The 24693-nt window shown below is 32.9% G+C and overlaps 2 protein-coding genes and 1 non-coding gene across 3 annotated transcripts; 2 read left to right on the top strand and 1 right to left on the bottom strand.

Moving 5' to 3' along the window:
• Positions 1-1461: 1461 nt before the first annotated feature.
• LOC111913949 (F-box/kelch-repeat protein At3g06240) lies at positions 1462-4720 on the bottom strand. Its single transcript, XM_042896636.2, has 4 exons — positions 4498-4720; positions 3619-3665; positions 3107-3192; positions 1462-2985 (listed from the first exon to the last, which is right to left on the bottom strand). Exons 1-4 carry the CDS (start codon positions 4577-4579, stop codon positions 1728-1730), a joined length of 1473 nt encoding a protein of 490 aa, XP_042752570.1. The 5' UTR covers positions 4580-4720; the 3' UTR covers positions 1462-1727.
• A 2803-nt stretch (positions 4721-7523) lies between these two features.
• LOC111913996 (F-box/kelch-repeat protein At3g06240) lies at positions 7524-9861 on the top strand. The gene is made up of 4 exons (XM_023909734.3): positions 7524-7694; positions 8072-8118; positions 8335-8438; positions 8539-9861. Exons 1-4 carry the CDS (start codon positions 7613-7615, stop codon positions 9707-9709), a joined length of 1404 nt encoding a protein of 467 aa, XP_023765502.1. The 5' UTR covers positions 7524-7612; the 3' UTR covers positions 9710-9861.
• A 13799-nt stretch (positions 9862-23660) lies between these two features.
• TRNAG-GCC (transfer RNA glycine (anticodon GCC)) lies at positions 23661-23731 on the top strand. The gene has a single exon. It is a non-coding gene; the product is annotated as a tRNA-Gly (tRNA).
• Positions 23732-24693: the final 962 nt, after the last annotated feature.

Below are 24693 nucleotides of genomic sequence, written 5' to 3'. Positions count from 1 at the left end.
CGAAAGAGCTCCTTACGAAAGCAACGGTGCCAAAGAAAAGTCCCGTAAGAGGCCTTTCCGGCCAGGTTTAGCACCGTTTTTCCGAATTACTTGTGTTTTTAATTCCGTGAGCTTATTCGAGGCCTATTTGGCTGTAACCAGATGCTATTTCTTATTTCTATCATATCATAATGGGCGTGACTTTGTTTTAGGGCTTTTTTGTTTCATTAGATGGTTGCTTCATCTTTTTTATTTGATTGATTTATTTTCGTTCGCTGTACAAAGGCATTTATTTAACCACATAATATGTCATGCAATTAGGATTTAGTTTCGTCTTAGTCAATATTAGAGCTCTGTTTGAACTTCTTGAGGTTTCTTCAATATGCATGGTTGCAGAACAGAAAGCCACATCAGCATAAGGAATCAGGCAATTTAGGGTTACTGGTAGTACGTTTTACTCATTTAATTTATACTGTGAGAAAATTGAGTAGTCAGGATGTTTATCTTTTATGGTTTAGTTTCATTTCTTCTAAAATTTCTAAAGGCTTGTGGACTCTATTTTTCTGGGTTGTGTTCAAATTTCTAGTGTTTTTTATGTTTTCTTTAACTCAACTTTCAATTTTGTTTCACTTTCATGAAATTAGAAAGCTTTTAACTTGTTAACTGTTGGGTAATGACAAGGCTAGAATTGTTGGTTGTGGACACATGACATGACAACATAGTCGAAACATGCATTCCTTAGTTATGTGTTTTAGTCTATATCGTGATTTGTCTTGCACTTTTGAAGTTGAAGATTACAAGCATTTTAAACCACTAATTTACAGCCATGTATGAATGCTTCTTGTGTACAATCTTGCTTTGATAAGAGAAAGGCTCCAAGGTAGAATGTTATACATTGAGGCTGTGCCATAATATGGAAAGAAGTTGAGTACGGTGCTTAAATAGGCAAGTTAGCAAATTTAGACTTTTTAGCCTGAAATTCCAAAGTGGGGTTTTTGTTAATGTAGCCAATCAAGTATTGGTTTTTGGTTTAAAAGGGCCCTTAAGTTTTTATTTATTTATTATTAATAATTATAATTTGTTTTGCATTGTAGTGGCATAAACTCAAGTTTTACCTGCTTATTTGGGTAACTAACTTACTATAACCGGTTTTCCATACCACGTAAGAGAGAAACTAGAAGTACTCGCTACGTCAAAACTGAAAGACAAATAAATACTTGTTCTATATCTTTGGATCCTTGAGTGTACAAGTACAAACGTATTTATATGTTAGAACAAAGGGAGCATCCAGAATCATCAAACAGCATGGTATTATTGAAAATTTCAACCAGGTAAATGGTTAAACACAATATGATCTCAACAATAAGTCAAAAACCACCTAGCCATGGCATCTATGAACTGAAGATTGTAAAAAAAAATCCAAAAAAGTTAAGCAATCATATATATAGCCTCCATTCAAAAGATTAAAAGAATCACAAACAGTTAAATAGAAGAGCGATGATGTTGGCAGATTTAATCATTAGAAGTCTGTAATCTTGAGCAAACCAAAAGATTAACAGAAAATACATAACCGACGTTTTGCGTTTAAAATTTGTTAATGTAAATATGTTACGCTCCTGTTAGCCACAGGACTCAAAAGATATAAAATTCTTTCAAAAGTCACGAAGCATATAGAAGAAGTAGATCTGATGCCTTGTCTTTTGTAGAGACGATTCTTCAAAATGTGAAATCAATAGACGCTGCTCATCTCATGGGGGAGGTGCAATCCAAACAAGACTGTCGACATACTCCACGATCCTATTTGTGTTACATTTTCCACCAGGATATTTCTCCAATATTTTAGCCTTGTCTGCAATATGATCATAGAAAACAAGACAATCATCGGCATCTTCGATGAAAAACTCATTGTGTGATGTGAATCCATTAAACGCGTGATCAGGATCATGTGAAAAGTGAAAGACATGGCGTTTGACCCATGATTCAGCCACCCACACCTGGATTTCAGCATCCCCATCTCCTGACATCACACAAAGCTTTCCCCCCAAAACTCCTAAAGTGTTGGAGCGATAGTAATCCAGTATAGAATCCGGAAAAGTCATCTCAAGGAAAGTCTCTGAACCCAAATCAAACGCCACTATCACTTCTGAATCAAGCTTCTCATTAGTATGACCAACCCAATGAAGACGCCCATCATGGCCATCTACACAGGCCTTATCATTATCGAAAATCCTCGTGATATGAGATGGAAACCTTTGAGTGATTAACTTCCATGAGCCCGTTCTCATGCTGTAAATCTCAACCTGCAGCCACTTTATGATGAGATACCGAAAACTAGGAACATCGTCTTCTTCTTCTTCTTCTTCTGATGTTGATGTTTGCTCCGGTCCGGTGAGGCCTGTAATCTTAACAACTTTGTAATCCAGAGTTTTGGAATCAAACCCGAAGCGGAAAGAGATTTCATAACAACCGCAATAGGGGAAAGAATATGGGGGGAGAGCTGACTCAGCGCGGAGAGAGGGATTCCAAATGTGAATGACATAATCACCATAACTAGAGCATATCAATCCGTGAACAGAACCGATAATTTTGATCATACGATAAGTATACCCAGGCTTCACCCGGGGGATTTTGATGAAATTAGCGAGTACGCGATGGGGGGAATGAGTCGGATAGAGGTATGAGGTGAACAGTTTGTGGTTTATAGACAGATTGTTGACGAAGACTACGAGAATTTGATCGTTGTTATTGATGGAATGATGGAGGTGGGATTTTATAAAGGAGGATTGAGATAAGATGGCATTCCATGATTTCGAGACGCATCTCATCTGAGCGAGCTGTTTTGCCATTAAGAGGATGAATATTTTTGATAGAAGATCACCCGAAAGGTTCTCTATACTTGTTGTCTGTTGTGGTGAAGCCATTCGTGTCATTGGAACATCGCGTTCGACAACAACATTATCACAAGCTCTTGAATGCAGCAATGCTGTCAGGCGTTGGATTTCAGAACTGTAACAGGATATAAAACCTCAGTAGCTAGTGGCCGAATAATTCTCAAGAATGAATGAGGCACCTAAAATAGAATGTAAATAATATTAAAGTATAAGATTGTACTTAAAGAAAAGCCAACCTAGTAAAGGTCATCTGGTTCAACATTTGTTCAAGCTCAGATGTCCCAATGATAACAGAAGTGCTAGCACGATTCCCAGCTAAATTCTTCGGTTTATGAAATCAAAAGTGCATCAAGGTTACAATGGTTTTAGAAAAAATGGTTGGATAATGCATTGAGACAATGACATTAGAATATATATTACCAATGAACACATAAAAAAAGATACTACACCTGATACCAATTTATACTAGGTTTCCATCTACTTTGATAGGTAATTCTAATGACTCTCAAGTATGGGGTTGAAACTATTTTCAAATTATCAAACGAGCTTTTTTAAATAAGTTGTTGCCAACAATGTTACAGGTAGCTTAGCTTAAGAGCATTTCCAACGATAAAAAAACACTTGCAACTCCCAAGAAATAGTATATTATAATTGCAACACAAGTCATGAAGAAATTAACATTAAAAAAAGTACAAAAATTATCATTTTGCATCTTACTAAATTTAGCAAAACTTATGAGACGACTTACATTTTGCCCTCCCTCCTGTGAAACATTCTGGGGTTCTTCATTAAGCTCTGGTCACATAAGAGGCATGTACATCATAAGCAGAAAGTCAACTGAAGTAATACAGAAGGCTATTAATAATGAATATATTAAGTTTTAGACAGACAGATAGAAACATCGACAATAAGACTGACCCATTACCACTTATCACTTACCACAAGAAAATTTATTTAAAGATGCAAATCTATGAGAGACAAACAGATGTTTAGATTCATAACCTAATATGAAAACAATGATCCAGGTAATGATTTATTTAATGGTTAATATATATTGTATATTGTGATGGTCCCACCACGTGACAATTCAAAAGTTAAAAAATCCAAATTGGGCACATGAACAGATATTCTCTTTTCCACATGCTTGAATCCGATGACAAAAACTTTCAACAATAATATTCATCCAACACAAAAATGATTTCTTTTCATATAAACACACTTACATACTACACCTCGAAGATGATGAGGATCATTGACTAACTTTCACTGTCATCGTGATACATCCCTCGATCACCTCCAAAAAGTATCATCATGAACACTAAACTTTCGCATAGTACAAAATTAAATGAGTAAAAAGTATCATGAACACGTAAGTGGCTTTCTGCAGCCATAATGAAGTAAAGCACAGGCAGTGTACTACTTAATCAATCAATAGAAAACACATATGTCTAAAGATAAAGACGTACATTATAAAAAGAGATGAGCAATTCAAAGATACAGCAAAAAATAAAAAATAATCTGTCGAAAAAGGATGCAGCAGCCATAAGAAATCAAATAGGCCCTAAATAAGCACACGGGAGCAATAAATAATAAAAATAGATCTGACTTAGAGCAAACAGTGATAAACCTGGCCGGAAAGGCCTCTTGCGGGACTTTTCACCGTCTCCACGGCTTTCGTACGGAGCCCTTCCATCGCTCGCCGTCGCCATACGGGAAGCTGGTGGAGATTAAATCGCGTATACAGATGAAGTGAAAGGTGGAGCTTGGAGAAAAATAGAGCGGTAAAATTAGTGTTTGTAATTGTAGAATGAATCAGTGAATTACATGAAGGGTTAAGGGTTTAGGTTATGGCCAGGGTTTTTGATAGTACGGGTCGATTGACACCAATTTGACTTAATAAATAAGATAGATCTATAATTTTCGACAAGATCCGTGTGATATGACACGAAATAATCGGATTTAGGTTGAGTTTTTTAACCCGTTAACTCGTTAATCCGTTTATTAAACTTGTCATATATGGGTTTCTAAAAGCATATACGGGTTGACCCACCAACCCATTTAGAATTTTAATAAAAAAATTCTATATTTTTTTAAATATATTAAATATTATACACCATATAGTTTATACTTTATACTAGGATAGGATACCTAATACCTGATACTGACCATTTGACATGTGGTTAACCGTTTGCTGATTTGTAATACGTTTGGCATTTGCCCTAAATAATGTCAGTATCTCATAAACAAAATCGAATAAGCCCTCTCCCAGTCTCCCATTTGTGATGAACGATCAAATTAACTTAACAAAGAACGGCGGCATGAATGATTGAATCATTATCGAACGACGTCGAAGCATGCGATTGAATTTATCTATGTTGTATTAATGTTTTAGTTTGAACATGTTTCCATAAATATTTTTAATTTTCATTTGGATGTTTAAGACTTAAGTTTCTAAAATTCGGATATGTTTGCATCAAGAATTTATTCATCTTTAATTATCAATTTTATATATGGAATCCGACCACACACAAACTCAAATCTGACCCACGAACCCAACTCCGACCACGACAACATGTGAACCCATATAAATAAGTGGGTTGATGGATCATATATGAGTTTATGTTCCAAACCCGCTAACCCGTGACCTATATAATTAAATGGGTTGTGTTCGGGTTGGTATATATTGACCCGCTAACCCAAACACAACACGATTGTTAAACCTAATTCAAATTGATTTTGGTTTTTAAAGTATAGATATTAATAAAATAAAATTAAAACCTAATTCAAATCAACTGAATGATTCGTTTAAATCAATTTATACAGTTCGGTTTTAAGGAATGGAAACTAGGTTCTAAAATAGACGAGTGACTTAAATAACCATTGAAGCTATGAAAACGTTACTATTTGGTCATATAATGTAACATTTTGATTTTCGGCATGAAAGTTTTGGCCAATTTTATTAAAAATATTTTTTTTGGAAAAACAGATAAGTAACAAAATAATAAAATGAAAAGAAAAAATAAATACAATGGTCTAATAAAAGGTTTAGATCAAATATTTAAAGATATTATTCATTTAAACTTAACAATAGAAAAATGAATGAAGAAGGACAAATTTAACAAATTTGTCACACTCAGGTGGGCTCTTTGTCTAGGTTTCAAGGTTTTCACACTACAAAAAATTTGTGTGTTATGTGTGGCACAACATTTGATTTATTTTTTTAAATTTTTTAGTCTTTTATTTTTTTCAAATTATCTTTTTTTTTTAGAATTTTGATATAAATTTTTTTTTAACTTTGTTTTTTTTTAAAACTTCAATTGTTCTAAACTTTGTTTTACGGATTTAATATAATTTCTTTTTATAATTTCCACAAATTTTTTATAACTTGATTAAAAACACACTTTGATTTTTTATTTTTTTACCATTTCTGTAAATAATATTTTCTTTTTTGGTTGGATCTTTTTAAACATGTGTAATTTTTTTATGAACTTTGTAGACATAATGATATGGATCTCATTGCTGGTATAGCGTAGAACGGTTGATGTTTGGTGGACGTTGTACCGTTAATTTTCAACACTGCTACATTTGACTGAAGTGTCATGGCTAACGGATCCGTTTACCCAGTTTGGGCAGAGTGTGATACGATATAATTTTGTTTGGATTACATTGCCTGAGTATTTATATACTAATTAATTATTTTTAACATTTTTTTGTAGCTATACATTTCAATCAATATACCACATGCTCATTGTTTTTCGGATGTTTTAGATTTGAAGACATTCCAAACGACTATATACCATAGTTATTTGAAGGGCGACTACTATTCGAAAAACAAGGATTGGTTTATAGGTATGAGAACTTGCATCGACAAACTGCTAGTGAGAGTCAACTACTTGGGTACCGAACCAACTGATTCAATCTCACTCGAGAGTTTCAAGATAACCCATCGAAAAAACCCCATACATACCACAACAGATTGGCAGCAGAGGGGATTGTGAGGTATTTTTGTGTTAGTTCCTGAAGGCGTCGATCAACAGGAAATCGATTTATATAGAGGGTAAAACCATTGGTCCATAGGCTATGGTTATAGAAAACGACTAGCGGAAATATTTTTGAGTATAAAGACAAAGATAATTTAAACATCGTATTTGTAATATAACTCACACACATACTTTATTTAGTTTATGTATTTATTAGTTGTTAGTTCGTTTAATTACATTTTATATTTTATAAAACCAAAAATTATAAATTTTATGAAAGCAAAACTTATACATTATACTCTGGAACCATGTATTACAAATATATTCCGAAACAATGTATTACATTTTATGAAAACAAAACTTACACGCAAAAAAAAAAAAATCAAATGTATTCCGAAACAATGGTTCGAAATCGAATTCTGGAGACCTCCCTGGAACAATAGGTGCCAAAGAATGTGACTACTTTACCAAAAAAATTAAAAAAAAAATGGTATTTTTGTAAAAAAAAGAAAAAAATGTTTATAAGGTTAAAGATATTTTGGCGTGAAATTTTAATTTTTGAAGTTTGACATATATAATTATTTAAAATTTTAACATAATGGTTTCTAGGTAAACCGCATCATACCGATGGTCGGTTTTGTGAACATAAAAACCACACGTCGGTTTTTGTATCGGTTTAGGCTTTTTTTCTTATGACTATTAGGACCCTGAAAACCCCCCTAGTTTTCAGTATTCATCTCCTCAATTCTCCAGCTTAAGTTTATGGCGACGGTGAACGATGGAAGGGCTCGCTACGAAAGCGGTGGAGCCGAAGAAAAACCCCGTAAGAGGCCTTTTCGTCCAGGTTCGACACTGTTTCTTTCGATTAAAACAATTATTAATATTTGGGGTCTATTTGGCTGTAGTGTTGATGCTAATTGTTATGGCTATCGTAAGGTATTATGATTGTTGTTGCTTGGTAAGTATTTAGTTTGTTTCATTGGATGATTGCTGCATCTTTTTTCAATTGGTTAGGTTTCCTTCTTTGACTTTAGAAAAGCATTTATTTTACCACGTCATAGTTCATGCAAGAATTTAGTTTTTGGTAATTAATAAGTGATAAGCGGCAATGGTTCTTGTTGTAAATATGAGCTTCGATATATTCATACTAATAAATAGCTTTTGTATTACTTCAATTGAATATTTCTGCTGATGGTGTACTTGCCTCTCTTATGACCCCAGAGATGAATGAAGAACCCCAGAGTGTTTCTCAGGAGGCTGGGCGAAATGTAAGTTGCTCTCTTGATGTTTACTTTTTTACTTAATTTATTAGTAGTTTTAAGTCTAACTCAAGAGTCATTACAATTAACTATCAAAAGTAGATGGAGGGGACTTTTTTCTTACAACTTCATTAGGAATACGTATATTCTTAGGTCTCTGTATTGAAGCTTTATCCAACCATAATGTTTAAAACCTTGATACACTTTTGATTTCATGAACCGAAGAATTCAACTGGAGGATCATATGAAGGTGCGAATTCTATTAGCATCTCTGCTTCCACTGGGGTATCAGAGCTTCAACAAATGTGCAAACAGAAAACCTTTACTTGGTTGGTCTTTCTTTTAGTACACTCCTAAACACACTGTTGTTTTTAAATATTAATGCTCTTGGTGGTGACTTTACTGATATCTGTTATACTGATCCTACAGGTCTAAAATTCAACACCCAACGACTATGGAAAATCTCCCGGATGATGCTTTGGTAAACATATTCATCCGATTATTGGCAAAACAGGTTGCTCAAATGAGATCTGTCTCGAAATCTTGGAATGCCTTCTTATCTCATCCATCCTTTATAAAATCCCACCTCCATCATTCCATCAATAACAAGGATCGACTTCTCTTGGTCTTCTACAACGAGACATCTTCTTCTGACCCTGAACCATTCACTGTACACCCATGTCGATCTCCATATCCCGAACCCACTAATTTCATCAAACTCCCTGCGGTTAATCCCAAATCTGGACATACTACCAGCAGCATCAGAGTCATCGGTTCTGTTCACGGCTTAATATGCTCTCGTTACGGTTATGATGTCATTCAAATTTGGAATCATTCTATTTCCACCGTGTCAACTCTCCCACCACATTATATACCCTCCAGTGATCATAGTTATGAAATTTATTTCCGGTTTGGGTTTGATCCAAAAACAGAGGATTACAAAGTTGTTAAGATTATAGGCCTTACCGGTACTTTACCACATATTGTTGAAGAGTGGCTGCAAGTTGAGGTTTATAGCATGAAAAGAGGTTCATGGGAGTTTGTTTCTCAAAGGTTACCATCGCACGTCATAATGCTAATCAATTGCGACGTCGTTTGTGTAGATGGGCATGGTGGATATCTTCATTGGCATGCCTTTATTCTTGATCAGGAGGAGGAGCTAGAAACGATAGTGGCATTTGATTTGGGTTCAGAGACATTCCGTGAGATACGTTTTCCAGATTCTGTACTTGATAGCAAACGCTCGAATGCTTTAGGAGGTTTGGGGGGAAAGCTTTGTGTGATGTCATGGTATGAGGAGGATGATGTATGTGAGGTGTGGGTGATGGATGAGTATGGGGTGACTGAATCATGGGCGAAACATTATGTTATGTCGCATTTGCATTTACCGAGTGGTGTAGGTTATGGATTCACATCACACAATGAGGTTCTTATTGTAGATGATGATTTCCGTATTGTTTTGTATGACCCAACTGCAAGGAAAGCTAAAATCTTAGACAAATTTTGTCATGGAAATGACAGCATGGAAAAATTTGTGGAGTATATCGACAGTCTTATTTGGGTGGCACCTCCCATGCGTGAGATGGTGAATGGTGCATGACAAAGTTAAAAGCGAGAGATGTTACCTTGTTTAACATGTGGACATGTACGTTTGAATTTTATCTTGTAAAATCCTAAAGTTTTGTGGAGTCTAGGTTTTCGAGTTGTGCTAAGTTTTTCAATGTTAATTGAAGTGGTTTAAGTGTTTAAAAACTCTACTTTCAATTTTGTTTAATTTTTGTGAAATTAGGTAATTTTTAATCTGTTCCCTTTGAACAACTGTTGACCATACTGAGTAACCTAAGTGATACTTAGCTATTTTTATTTAACATTTCTAAACTCTCAATGAAAAAGAGGACCATAGGCCTATGTTTGTCGTTGACCAATCCAAGCCACATAGGATGCTGACGACAATAACCCCCCACATCATAAAGTTAATATTAACCCAAAGAAACAGCTGACATTTTGATTTATTTTTAATTTTTTTTTTTGAAAATGCCCAATTTTATTTCCAATTACAACCCTAGAGTTATATTGGGTATGACTCGAACCGAGGATGTCAAGATATATTGTATAAGATTTACCACTCAACTAATTTAAAAGAAACATGTGATCATATTCTAATCAGTTGTTGATTTGCGATGGAGGCCCAACAATGGATTCTAAAATGGTGTGAAATGCCTACTAATCAATTCAATGGTGTGACAGATCTCCTTAATTTTGTGGCGAACCGGGGAACCTTTCTATGGACTATTATGGTTCATGTCACACCCCCGAACCAGACGGCGGAAACGTCTGAGGGCTCACGTGACTAAATTTGAATATCATCACAATGAATATACATGAATCATAACATAAGTATCACCATGCATCAATATATTACAACTGACATTGTTCACATCAAATACATTGTTTTAACATTTCAAATCCATAACATAAATTGTTTGATAGTTTTCAAAAGCACAACACTCTAACATAACTTGGTACTACTCCTCAACTTACCTGTTACCTGAGAATACAAGTTATTTTGAAAATGGTCAACATATGAAATGTTGGTGAGTTCATAAGTAGGTTTGATATGAAAATGTTTTGTGAAATTTGTAAGAAAACAACCTAGAAAATCCGATATTTTCTGAAAAGACCATTGTTTGTATAAAAGTGTGAAAATCCGTAAATATATGCATGATGATTTCAAAACGTGTATAGTTGAAAAACTTCGTATTAAAAGTACCAATGAAAAATTGTTGAACTTCTCCGGAAAACCCGATGTTTTCCGAAAATAAACAAAATATCGTACAATTGTGCATATTGTTATCCCACCCTTGAATGATTTTGATTTATCTTGATTACTTGATTATTATTGGATTTATTTATGTGAGTTGTTATAACCATGCATGATAATGACTAATTCGTTTGTCTTGACACTCTGGTGAACGCCAGAATTGATCTTAAGATTTTGTCACCGTAGACTGGCCGAGTCTAACTGTAGCGAACAGCTGAGGTGTGGGGGAGTCACCCTCGTATAGATCTATACATAAACTCTCACTCTCCCTCTAGGAGACTTTGATTATAACTACAGACTACGACCGACACACGTTGGTGTCACCCGTTATTACTCACTAAATCCCAATTGACTTTGATTACTATTGATTATCAACCCGTATTTGTTTCCTTGGATTGACAATAGGCCTAATAAACGAGGAGAAGAGGATTACAAGATCCTACTATTCTCGCGTATTATTTATGGCTATTGATTATACGAAGGACACGCTGACCCATTTCGCATTTGATTTACTTTGACCTTACTAGCAATGTTAATGGGCTACTAAGGCCCAATAGCACTTAAAAGCCAATGAGGGTCCCTTAAATATGAAATTGGGTCATAGAAGGCCCAATAACATTTATAATTATCCCTTGGTCCCAAAAATCATGTTAATGGGTCACAAAGGCCCAATAAGCATGTTTGGAACTTTCAAGTCCAAAGGATTTAATGTTTACTTGTTTTAGGTATAGTATAGATGTCGGAAATGTTTAATTGAACAATTGTTAAATTTGTGTCAATACGAGACCGGACAGTCGTTTATAACGATATTTGGAAATTTATGTATAATCATCTTGTCATTTTTCATAAGTTGTGGTTTGGAATTTTGACTCAAATATCTTAATAATAGAATAAATGACTCAAAATATTGGTTTGACCTTTTCAGCCCTTCTTTAATACAAATGACAATTTTAGTCCCTTATATATATAAAAAGACATTGTTGGCCCTAAAACCATTTTCTTGTCATTTTTGACCCATAGACTTTGTTTAAGTGATGATTTTAGCTCAAAATTTACTTTTATCAGTTTCAGCCCTTCCAGAAAATTGTTTTTCGGTTTAAGCCCAAACTTTTTGTAACTTTTACAAATTTGGTCCAAAATCCAAAAAGTTTACATTTTTTATCCTTGTTTGGAAAATACATCATTTTGACCCCTGAATTAGTTTCATTAACCCTTTTTACCCCTTGTTTGAGAATTTTATCATTTCACCCCCGTAAAAATTGGAATTTTCGCAAATTAGGGCTTAATGGGCCGAAAAGCCCAAAATTTGGCCCATTAAACTACAATTTACACTTCTAGCCCTTAAAATAGTATGACATCCATAAAAACATTTATGTTTACTGATTTGACTCTTTTAGCCCTTAATAAAACCGTGAATGGCAATTTTTCAACCCAACTTTTGTTTGTTTGCCAATTTTAGCCCAAAAATGGGTTTTATGTTGTAATATGTATATTTTTAAATCTTAAAAGGTAATTTTTCTTGACTTGTTTTAGTGTAATGCTTATTAGATCATGTTTATCTTCCTCCTAGATCCATAGATCTCAAATTTCTATTCTTTTTGTTACACATTTACCACATAAACACATGAAATCACACATAACATACACATACACATAGATCTACACATTTTACTTGTATTCTCCCCCATAAAACACATGAAAACCGAAAATAGAGGGGGTATGAACTCACATTGAGTTTGTGGGTTCGGTTTTGAAGAAGAATGGAAGAAGTATGATGTTATTCTCGGCCTAGCAAGCTTATTGGAGGATCTTTGGCTTAGATGTGTTCTAAGATGCAAGATCAATAATTTTGTATGAGTTAAGGAGAGGGTTTTGATAAAACAAAGAGTCTAGACTATGGATCCAAACATCAACTTACCTAAGATGATGACTCTTATGGAAAATCCTTCTTGAAAGCTCTTAAATCTCGAAGTTTTTGTTGAAGAAGCAAGAGTGTTCTTTGAGAGAGTTTTAAGTGAATTGTGTGTGTGTGTGTGTCCTTCCCTTTGTGTTCTCGGCCGAAGAAGAAAAAGAGAGAGTGAAGTGATGGGTTGCTTGGAAGTATGAGAAGAGTGCATGGATACCCCATGTACAATTGTGAGGTGGCATGTAGGAAAGTCAACTCTTCCTCCCCAAGTTTTGTGGTTTGGGCTGAGAGAGGGAGAAGAAAGAAAAGAGATTGGGCCTTTTGTGATTAAGCCCATATTATGATCCAATTAGATGATTTTTGGCCCAATTGGTCTTTGGAGAGGGTTCACGGCCCAAAATAAATCAAGGAATGATTTTTATGGCTCATTAGGGCTAATTAGGTTCGTTATGGCCCAATAAGGTCCATTCAGGTATTTTATTTCATTCTAGGCCCAATATGGCCCAAATTATTAAAATAAATGGAAGTTGATCCAATTAGAGCCCATTTAAGAGTTCTAAGCCCAAAAAATCAAATTTGAAGCTTATTGGCCCATTAGGTCCAATAAGGAAGTCCTAGTCCATAATGGACTTAAACCGGGATTTCTAGGGTTTCCAATTCTTTGTTGACTATTTAAAGTGCTTGTATAGAGCGTTTGATGGAAAATTTGTTGTTATTGAATAAGCATCATACATGCTTTCACATTTTTTGTTCACAAATGTTATCATTGTTGTTGTTATATGGTATAGAATTCCTAGTTGTGACAGTTCATATGGGTGGCAAGAAACAACAGAGTATTTAAACAAATAAGGAAGTGCCCTACAAAAGTGGTGGATGAAGTGATCTCCTAGACGTATACTTGGTTCAAATATAGAACTGAAGGTATGAAAGCTATGTAAGTTGAGTGGAGCATATCTCTTTTTGTCTAAATTTATGTATTCTAATTTTATCATGTATTACTCGTGATCTAGCTTCTTGCTAATCATGTAGACGTTATTATATATAAAATATTTGTTGTTTCCAAAAAAACTAATCTAAAATATTGGTTTTTATTTCGTTGAATTCACATTCAAACTGTAAAAAGAAACTAAGAACATGAATGAGGACGGGAACATGAAACGACCATTCAACTAATCCATTATATTGGTTTTGTTATCTTAGCTACCGTACTTATACTATTTTTTTTCTTTTTGTAGCATTTATAGCTTTTAAACATAATTCTTTCTATTACCAATAAGTTATTTTAACAGTTTATTTGTTCTAGATATGCTTTTTATAACACTTTTTTTATAAAGTTATCTGATCATTATAATATATAAATATATAAGATTTTTAGAGTACTGCTTTAACAAGAATTAAAAGTATAATTTATATTATAAATAAATGAAAGTTAGGTGCCATACCATACTATTAAATGGAAGTAATGGTTTAACAAACATAATTGTGGATAATTTTGACTTGGGTTCCTTAGTTTTTATAGCAATATGCCCAATACTATGAAATTTGGGCTATGCTCTCTTTGCTCTTCAATAATCCAAAACCACAAGTCAAAGAAGTCAAAATTAAATGATAAATTAAATATCCTTCTACATTTTAACATATATTTAAGTAATGGTTTAACAAACATAATTGAGGATAATTTTGATATGTCATTCATAATTTTGGGTTAAAAGTGGCCCGTATACCCTTAGTTTTTATAGCAATAGGCCTAATACTATGAATTTTGGGCTTTGCTCTCTTTGCTCTTCAATAGTTGAAACTACAAGTCAAAGAAGTCAAAATTATATGATAATCCTCCTAGATTTTATTTTTATTCATCCTCTTACCATATCAAATGTTAACATGTGTCACATTTAATGAAATTAATACTAACTTAATCTATTTGTCTGCATTTTATATGATAGGAAGACTAGATTATGGCCCGCGTTAAACGCGGGAACACATAAAAAAACATATAATTGTCTACAGATATTGCATAATGATAAAAAAAATGTGATTATTGGTATTATTGAAATGTGTAAAAAATACATTCAAAACGATAAATATCTATAATCATTAAATGACCTCTTTGTAGACAATTTTTTTTCTTTTATATGTCGAACGACCTTCCTCGTCTCATATAGTTATGATATTATTATATAATTATAAACATTTAATTAGATGTTCTTTCCATAATAATGTTACCTAATTTAAACATATATTGACAACCAATATACCTTTTTTTCCACTACATTAAATATTGACAACTATTTCATTTATTCAAATAAAGTCATATAGTATAATTTATAGAATGTTAAATGTTCTGTGGATTTAATTTTAGTATATCATCAATGGATTATGAATATAACTTATAGAATGTTAAATTTTCTAAATCATGATTGGTTTATTTTAAATTGATTATGAATATAAGTACTAGCTTTTATGTTTGTTCTTATTTATTTGGTGTTCGCAAAAACTTTGCATTAGTTTTGGCGCAACTTTGAATAATTTTAGTATATCATTAATGTAATTTGGTATAACTTTCAATTATATGAAATATCAAATAATGACACTCCATTACTATTGTGATAATTTAGTTTTATATATTGTATTTTTACTAATCTTAACGGTCTTATTTTTTTTTTCTAATAACCGTAACGCTTTTACTAATTGTATTTTTTTACAAATCTCCTAATATCTTATAATTTTTATCTTAATTTATAATTTTTCATAACTATGTTATTTTCAAGATTGACTGTCTTAATAGTTTTTTTTAGTCTATTCAATTTTATATTTCATTGTACAACATCATCGTTTGTATGTATTTTGAAATTTCACTTTAAAAATGTTTAATGTTTACACCTTGATTTTTTTTTAATATACTCGTGTAATAATTATGGAATATATATCTTGTTTTAATTAACATTTACTTCCTTCATTAAATCAAATTCCTCATTAAACATATATATATATATATATATATATATATATATATATATATATATATATATATATATGAAAAGTAATAATTATAATGGGGTAGCATTATCTAAGACATAAATGTTTGATATACTTTTGGAAGAAAAATATCAAGATCATTAAAAAAATTTATACACCCAAAGGGTACCCATCTTTTATTGCTCTAATGGGAAATGGCGAAAACATTAGGGTGCATTTGGCTTTGGAATTTTTTTTTCAGTTTTTCAAGAAAAACAAAAATTTTAAAAACGTGTTTGGTTCAGTTTTTCAAAGTTTTCTAAAAAAATGAAAATTTTCATATTTCCAAAGTTTTCTAAATTTCAATGTGACAACTGTCAATTCCGTATCAAACAAAGTCAACAAGTCAACCAAGTCGACTCGACGAGTATTAAAAATTTAGGATAAATACTTTGTTCCTAATATTCCTAATGTACAACTTACAAATATCAATACAAAGTACGTTGCTTTTCATCAATTATTGAATAAAAATCATATTTAGGATTAACGACACGAAATTCGATAATTCAGTTATATATTATTTGGGTATAAATAATATTCATAACATAAGGTAGTTGAGTTCGTAATCCTTACACTACATGGCAAATTCATATCAAAGGTTGTATATACAAATTTTTAGTGAATTCTTCACCAAATACGACAAATTTGATACCCAACCTAAAACGTCAATTTTTAACAGAAAGAATTTAGAAATCAACCTAATCTTTTTATGTATTATTATTTTTAATAATAATGATTTTTATAATAATTTGAATTTTATAATTCAAATTAAATATTTATACATCCTTTATACCATAATTCCTTATAAAAATACCACTATTTTATAAAAACTACCAACATTTTTATAAAATATACAAGAGTTGACTTAGGAGACAAGATGGATGCATCTTTTCCAACAAATCTATTACACAACAAATAACCAAGCCTTTACACCACATGTAACCATGCAACACCCCACCCACCCCCACCACCCTTTTCCCTTTCCCCCTTACAAGTTAACCCCCTCCCCCTGTCACCCTCTCACTTCATCTTCTTCAACACTTTTCTTCCATAATTCTCTTAAGAAACTCTTCAATTCTCTAAAGATTTCTCATCCATAAGTTGGTTCTTAAGTTTTTGGTAAGGTTTTTCTCATAAATCTAGTGATTCTACACATAAAAATACTAGTTTTGTCACATTTACACACATTTATATGTGTTATTATCCATATGATAATTCGACATTCAAGTGTTCTTCAAGCATCTTCAAGTGTTCTAAGCTTGAAAATCTTCATCTTCATCTCTTTATCCAACCACAAACACACTTAAGGTGAGTTCATACCCCTTCACTTTTGAGTTTTTCCAAGTTTTAGGGTTTGAATACAAGTAAACAAATCCTATTTAAATGATCTAAAGGCTTTTCAAACTAAAAATACAAGTTATGTCACTAAAAGATATCTAAGCTTAAAAATCAGCTTTTTACAAAAACGTTGTGGTCTGTTCATGGACTGTTTTACCCTGCTTAAACTTCATATATTTCAAAATTGTTCCATATGCAAATAGTTCAGGTCTATACCTTTTTAAGGACTACTCGCACGCGTTAATACGATTTTTCTACAATCTATGGTGATTTTTACAAAACTGTTTATCATTTCAAAACATTTTCGGACTAGTCTGTAAGAATAAACGTTTTCACTCTGGTTAGGAACCACTTAAGGTCAGGTAAAATTATGGACAAAGTAGACTCATTTTCTAAGCTCTGAGAGTTTACGTATCCAAATTTCGACTTACGATGATTTTTCTATAAACATGGACAGAAAAGTCAAAAACTAGAAATTGTCTACTAAATGTTTTTATACTTGTGTTTAGATGTAAGCTTATATGTTATAATCTTTAAAAACATCTAGACATGATAACTTACATGTATTTTTATGTTTTATTATATAAATAGACTTAACAAAACATTCATAATAAACTATTGCTTGTATAGTTTATGAGTCACAAATACTACTTTATCATTTTGCACGAACCATATAATTATTTAAAGGTATAATTATTTTTACACTATGTAACCACTATGGAAGGGTAATACTTTCATTTGCAAAAGGGGTTTTTATTACACTAGACGTAAACCTGTTAATACAATTTTGTGAGATATAGCCTTCATCGTACCTACTTGAGTACACACTAAAGTTCCGAAATTATAACCAGAGTCTCAGTAAGAGAGCATGACACTTGTGTATAGATCTATACGGGACTGACAGCCCTGCACCTAAGCTGTTAGCTGCAATTAAACCGACAGGTCTACGATGACAAATGTCTAACATTCCGACGCCTGAAGAACGTCGTAGCAGGCAACTAGTCGTTAGCACGGTTAATAATAACTCACATGGGGTATTAACAATACATTTGGTTTACGGGGCTAACTTCCATTCAATCAGTTTTATATAATGATAAAACTACATAATACTATTTTCCAGTACAGTACAACCTACATTTTGGTCTTTGGGATTAAGACATGCAGTTCACTTTTATAGAAAATATTGGATTTTCTGGACACATACACTATCACTTTTACAAGGAAAAGTTATCGATTTTTCTCATACAAAACTCTTATGAACTCACCAAATTAATTGTTGACACTTTTTCAAAACCACTTGTATTCTCAGAAAATCGGTAGACAGGTAACCAAAAGGGTTTTGAGGATGGGGCGTTGCAGCGTCACGTAATTTACTTATGTCATATATATTTGGTATCAAGTAAACAATGTTTTTGGATATAATGTAAACTTTTTAATTATCAATATGATGGTTGTATGGCTTTGATCACTATTATTTATTTTGTTATGATACTGTACATGAAAGTCATCCACCCCCAGACGTTTCCGTAGTTCTAGTTTGCGGTGTGACATTCGAACATGGAAAATGAAAACTCCACCGTTTCCAACCAAACGTATTTTCTAAAAAATTTATTTAAAACTGAAAATAAAAACTCAAATCTATTTTTTGAAAACATTTTTTTGGAAAATGAAAATAGTTTTCCACAACCAAATGCATCCTTAATGAATATAAACTGATTTAAGCGAGGATTTCAAGGGGAAAAAACGAACATGCAACTATCTTGCAACGATATGGTGTGTCGGCGTTCAACGACGGTGTCTTGGTGTGTGACATCCCCATTTTCACGGCCAGAAAAGACCGATTTTGTTTATGCTTTATGAAAATCAGAGTACCTCTTTTAATAAAAATGTTGCGGAATTTATTCCCATAAAAACACGATAAATACGTTATCAATGCATTTCCGGAGAAACGTATTTTATTCATTTTAAAACATTTGGGATGTCATCGTCAATACAGAAACATAAGCATAAATAGAACTTACATTCATTTACACTAGTGATCTATATCTCCTTAATCTCTCAGTGTAATGTCTCTTCATATCGACACCTGTGATATAAATAAACTGAGTGGGTCAGGTTGGGAAACCTGGTGAGTACATAGGGTTTTCAACCCACAATAATATAATTATTATGTTTAAAAAATCAAACAATCAAACAATCAACCCAATTACCCATCCCCATTATCTTCTTTAGTCTTAAGGATCTACCCTAAGAATCAGTTATTCCTCGTTTATTCATTCCTAAGGATCATCCTAAGGAACGGAACGAAGTCCATCGTTGTCACGGTTTACACAACGGGCACTAAGTCTGCATAGTTGCCAATGTTTAGGCACTAAGTCTGCATAGTCGCCATGGTTTAGACATCAAGTCTGCATGATCACCAAGGTTTAGGTATCAAGTCTGCATGATCACCAAGGTTTAGGCATCAAGTCTGTATGATCACCAAGGTTTAGGCACCAAGTCTGCATGGACGCCAGGGTTTAGAGTACACCGAGTGAACACATCGTTCACAACACCTATAGGTTGCGAGCCTGCTAGTGTTTCACTGGACTGTCTAGAATAGTTTGTGGTTGTCATCCATACTTTGCTGAATGACGGGGCCATCGTTTAGGAAAAGGCTTCTCACATCGTCCACCTCTCACCCTCACCTCGTGGTCTATAACACCTCTAAACTCATCATCAAACTCATATTCCATCTATTACATCTACCTATGTTTTACCCCAATATTATCGTAGATATAAAATACATATACAGTTTAAATCATTTAAAACATGTATAAAATCGTTCATCCAGCATAGACAACAAGTATTCAGATAATATGCACACATAACACGTAATTTATATAAAATACTTCATATCTATGTGTAAGATGAAAGTAACTATACACTCACCTGAGAAGGTGGTGACTCGGTACTCGGATAGCGCTTCGTTTACTTTAAAATAATTTCTTTCGACGAAACCTAGTATTATTACTACTACATTTTAGTCTAATATTTACCGTGACTAATTATTAATCTTATTATTATTATTATTACATAAGCGTTTAAACAATACTTTCCAAACACTATGTACAGACAGGGGCCAGACATAAAATACCGGAGGGCATGACCATTTTAGCTTATAGCACTTCTGAAATCCAACAACCCTATGCGGCCCTTTAAACCAGATTCCCCGTACCGCGAGTAGTTAAAAAGATATTATAACGACACTTATATAATAATAGCTTAAATATTTATTATAAGTTCATAATAACAATACTAATTTTTAAATATAAGGTATATTAAAATAGGGTAAGCATAACTTACTTACTAGGGGGTTTTAGCTAGGAGTCGGGCTCTGCAGGGGCAGAACTTTGTCGCTAAATCTTTCTAAGAAAGATTCGTGCGGCGCTTCGGCGCTCACCTTACTATACTAAAACTACAGAAAGAGAAGTCGAATCACGAGGGACCGAAATGCTCGGGGGATAAGGAGAGAAAGACTCTTGAATCAAGAGAATGGTGCAAGAAATATGAGAGCCCAAGGCTCTTATTTATACTAATTGAATTTTCAAAAACTACCCTCCATAATTACTTAATGACCTTTTAGTTATATAAACAACTAAACACCCCTCTATAATACTATTTTAAATGAATTTAATGATATTTGTAATAAACTAATGTCGAAATAACTCAACATTAGTCTTATAATGACCGCATCGTCGATACCTTTCTAATGATATATACATATGTATATATATATGTGTACGTATATATGATTTATACTTTATTTTAATACGTAAATATGCTATTATAATTTGTAACTCGTTCATACGAACTCCGTTTTTGACGTTATTTATATCCACGCGTAGGTGGATACGTACTCTATAACTTTCGTTTAGACTCCATCGGCTAATTTTGACTTTATTTTTAAAATTATATTTTTAACAAGCCGGGACATGATTGGTCCGTTAAAATCTCATAACTTCTTCATCCGAAGTCCATTTTCGTCTGTCTTTTTATCGTTAAACTACTAATAAGGAGATCTTCAATTCTCGTTTAGGCTGTGTCGGCTAAAAACCGCTCGATCTAATACTTGAACTTCGGGCTGTACGCTAAGCCGAAACTTCGAAAAATCATAACTTCCTCATACGAAGTCAGATTTGGGTGTTCTTTTTATGGACGCTCTCAGGTTAACATATTCTACGACTTTCATTTAGATTACTAAGGCTAAAAGTCGCTCTATCATAAATTCACTATTTACGTCTTCCCGGTGTCGTACCGGTTCCGTCGCTAAACTTCGACGGGTCATAACTTCTTCGTTATAATTCGGATTTTGGTGCTCTTTATATGTAGGAACCCTTGAGACATATTCTACAACTTGGTTAAGATTATTTATTCTAAATAATCTTTTGTCGAAAAGTCGTTTTCGATCCCTATTATCTCTAAATTGACTAGCCCGGATCTATGGGCGTTACATGGTGCATTGGCATATTGGTGACGGTCCTCTAGTGGTCCAACGATGGAGTAGCAAATATAGCAGGTAAAGGAAGAAGCGATGGAGAACTAATCGTGATATTAACATTTAGATAGGATCCTTTTTATTTAACCTATTTTTCAAATCAACATTTTTTTTCAGGAGACGTCTGTGAGTTTTGGAAGACATTGAACCATGTCTTTTTGGAGAGAGGATGCATAGATGTTTTAACATTGTGGTCTTCTAAAAGTCAAACAATCTGCGAATGAAACTTTTGTCCACCTGTAGACAAAAGTGACCAAAAAGAGATTTTCTAAAAAAAAGAGTAAATTACACGAATGGTTCCTATGGTTTTGGGTAATTTGTGTGTTTGGTCCTTAATTTATTTTTTTTAACTCGGAAGGTCCCTATTATTTGTTTTTGTTACACGTTTGGTCATTGTCTTATCTAAAAGGACTATTATGCCCTCATTTAAATAAATTAAAATAGTCTTTTTAGGTAAAATGAGGTGAGGTGGGTGGAGTTGGGATGTTTTATTTAAATAAATAAATCAATCAATAACAAAATAGTCTTTTTAGGTAAGTCAGAGACCAAGAGTGCAACAAAAAACAAACAGAAAAGACCTTCCAAGTTAAAAAAAAATAAGATAAAGACCGGACACATAACTAGCTAACTAAACGGCGTCTCATTGCGAGATGGTAGGGTGTGTGCCCCTCTCATAATTATGGATAGGTGGATCTTGTGGATGGACGATAGGGGTGTCAAAAAAACCCGAACCCGATTAACCCGACTCGACTCGACCCGAACCCGAATAAGGTAATTAGGGTCGGGTTTAATAGGGTCAGAACTCTTAATCGGGTTATTCGGGTTGACCCGAAACCCGAATTGTTTTGAAAAAATCAACCCTAAACCCGACCCAAATAATAACTTGGGTTAGTCGGGTTGACCCGAAACCCGAATTGTTTTGAAAAAATCAACCCTAAACCCGACCCTAATAATAATTCGGGTTAGTCGGGTTAACCCGAATAACCCGATTAACCCAATTAAGAATTTATTACCAAATTTTTTTTACTGCGTTGAATGACATAAATTCAAGATCCCATGAGATTTCACAACTAATACATATTTCCTAATTAAACAAACCAGATAGTAAAATTACTATGTATAGAGATGTTTTAAATGACATAACTTTCCTCTCTTCTTAATGCAATACGGTTGTGTTGTAACAATTTTACGAATTTTATTTACTGTTTACATTACTAATATGGTAAAAGAAACTCCAAAAATTCATATCCAATACCAACTTTACATTTTAAGAGTCTATATATGTGAATTATGTATTAAAATGGCACAACATAAATTCATCTTACATTTCAACTTCAACCCGACTAACCCGACCCTATAAACCCGATTAACAGACTAACCCGTACCTTATTAGGGTCGGGTTTCGGGTGAATAGTTTTTCTAGAAAAACCCGACTAACCTGACCCGTTTAACCCGAAACCCGATTAACAGCCCTAACGGACGATATGAAGGTTAATGGCAGTCAAAGTAAATTTTTTGATGCGATTCAAAACAACATTGTGATTTTTAGCGGCAAAACCATATAAATCAATTAAAAAAAAAAAAAAAAAAAAAAAAAAAAAAAAAAAAAAAAAGACAATTTTCAATTTTTTGGATTAGCAAAAGAATTAAAAATATGTAACTTTAGTTGGATTGGATGCCTGCATGACCGGTCTTTTGTTTCTATAACTTTGTTAAATTCTTGCTAATTTTTTAAATATATTTATGTCAGTTCTAAAAAAAAGAACAATAAAATTAATCAGAATCAAAATAGACGGTGGAAATCAAGAAAGGACAAAATTGAAAAAGGTTATAACGTTTTTAGGGTAACGAAAGTAACGTATGTGTTGAAACCAATTTACTACATCCCTGGTAAATAGGATTTATAGATCTGACGGGAGAGCTAAAACATCAAAGCACCAGTGGTCTAGTGGTAGAATAGTACCCTGCCACGGTACAGACCCGGGTTCGATTCCCGGCTGGTGCATTAGTTTTTTTGTATAACTGATTTAACATGAAAGTGTTGTCATTTTATTCATTAACGCGAGACATGTATGCGGCGAATCTATCTCACTTTTTGCTTTTTTAAGTTATTAATAACATCTAAATAATTTCAAATTTATTAAATGTTATCATAACAATAATTTATACTAAAGTTTTCAAAGTAACATCTCAGTAGGTTGTGGATATATAATGCATTTCATCACCAGAAATTTAAGAGACACTCTAGTGTGAGATAGAAAGGAATATATACACGAAAGTTATAGATGGTCAATCGTGGATACCGGATATGTTTATTTTTGTTAGTGGATATGAATGATACCGTGAATTTTATTGAATAATATTTTGGGATTTTCTAATATGTGCCCTAAGGGCACATATAAGAAACATTAGTTGATGATATATATTACTATAATTAATTATAAAATACATTAATTATAAGAAATGTTACCATAATTAAATATGAAGTGCATTAATAATTTCCATAATAAATGTATTTCGAATTTAATTATGGTAATATTTTTCATAATTAATACTTCTTATGGCACATATTAGAAAATCCCTAATACTTTTACTCATGATTATTCATTATTTGAAATTAATAATACTGATTTTGCAAAAATATGGATGAAGGTAGCAAAACTATTTTGGACTTTCAACGAGCTAGTCATAGCAAGTAAATGTAAAAGTGTCCATTCAACAATACAATAGTTTTTTATTTACATAAGATTCGATTAAAATGATATACATTTCCTGTATTGTTAAGAAACTTAATAAATTGCACATTGTTTGCCATTGAAAAATAAATACTAAATTTTGTAGAGAACATCGTATTTGTTTAAATGCATTTTGGCATAAATTGGGAAAAAAACTATATGTATTTGAGCATTTTATAAAGGACTATAGCAAGAAAAAAAAACAATATAGTTTTCAAAGTTTTCATTATAT

Source organism: Lactuca sativa, chromosome 7, assembly GCF_002870075.4.
Source record: "Lactuca sativa cultivar Salinas chromosome 7, Lsat_Salinas_v11, whole genome shotgun sequence".
NCBI classification, from domain to species: domain Eukaryota; kingdom Viridiplantae; phylum Streptophyta; class Magnoliopsida; order Asterales; family Asteraceae; genus Lactuca; species Lactuca sativa.
The sequence above is the reverse complement of the archived record's forward strand: the minus strand, read 5'-3'. Positions and strand labels throughout refer to the sequence as shown.

What these genes read in the sequence shown, in the direction of transcription:
- LOC111913996 (XM_023909734.3), top strand. Translation starts at nt 7,613, where the DNA reads ATGGCGACGGTGAACGATGGAAGGGCTCGCTACGAAAGCGGTGGAGCC. An exon ending in TAAGAGGCCTTTTCGTCCAG is followed by an intron (nt 7,695 to 8,071) that starts GTTCGACACTGT and finishes TTATGACCCCAG; the next exon opens with AGATGAATGAAGAACCCCAG. An exon ending in AAACAGAAAACCTTTACTTG is followed by an intron (nt 8,439 to 8,538) that starts GTTGGTCTTTCT and finishes CTGATCCTACAG; the next exon opens with GTCTAAAATTCAACACCCAA.
- LOC111913949 (XM_042896636.2), bottom strand. Translation starts at nt 4,579, where the DNA reads ATGGCGACGGCGAGCGATGGAAGGGCTCCGTACGAAAGCCGTGGAGAC. An exon ending in CAAGAGGCCTTTCCGGCCAG is followed by an intron (nt 3,666 to 4,497) that starts GTTTATCACTGT and finishes TTATGTGACCAG; the next exon opens with AGCTTAATGAAGAACCCCAG. An exon ending in AACCAGATGACCTTTACTAG is followed by an intron (nt 2,986 to 3,106) that starts GTTGGCTTTTCT and finishes ATCCTGTTACAG; the next exon opens with TTCTGAAATCCAACGCCTGA.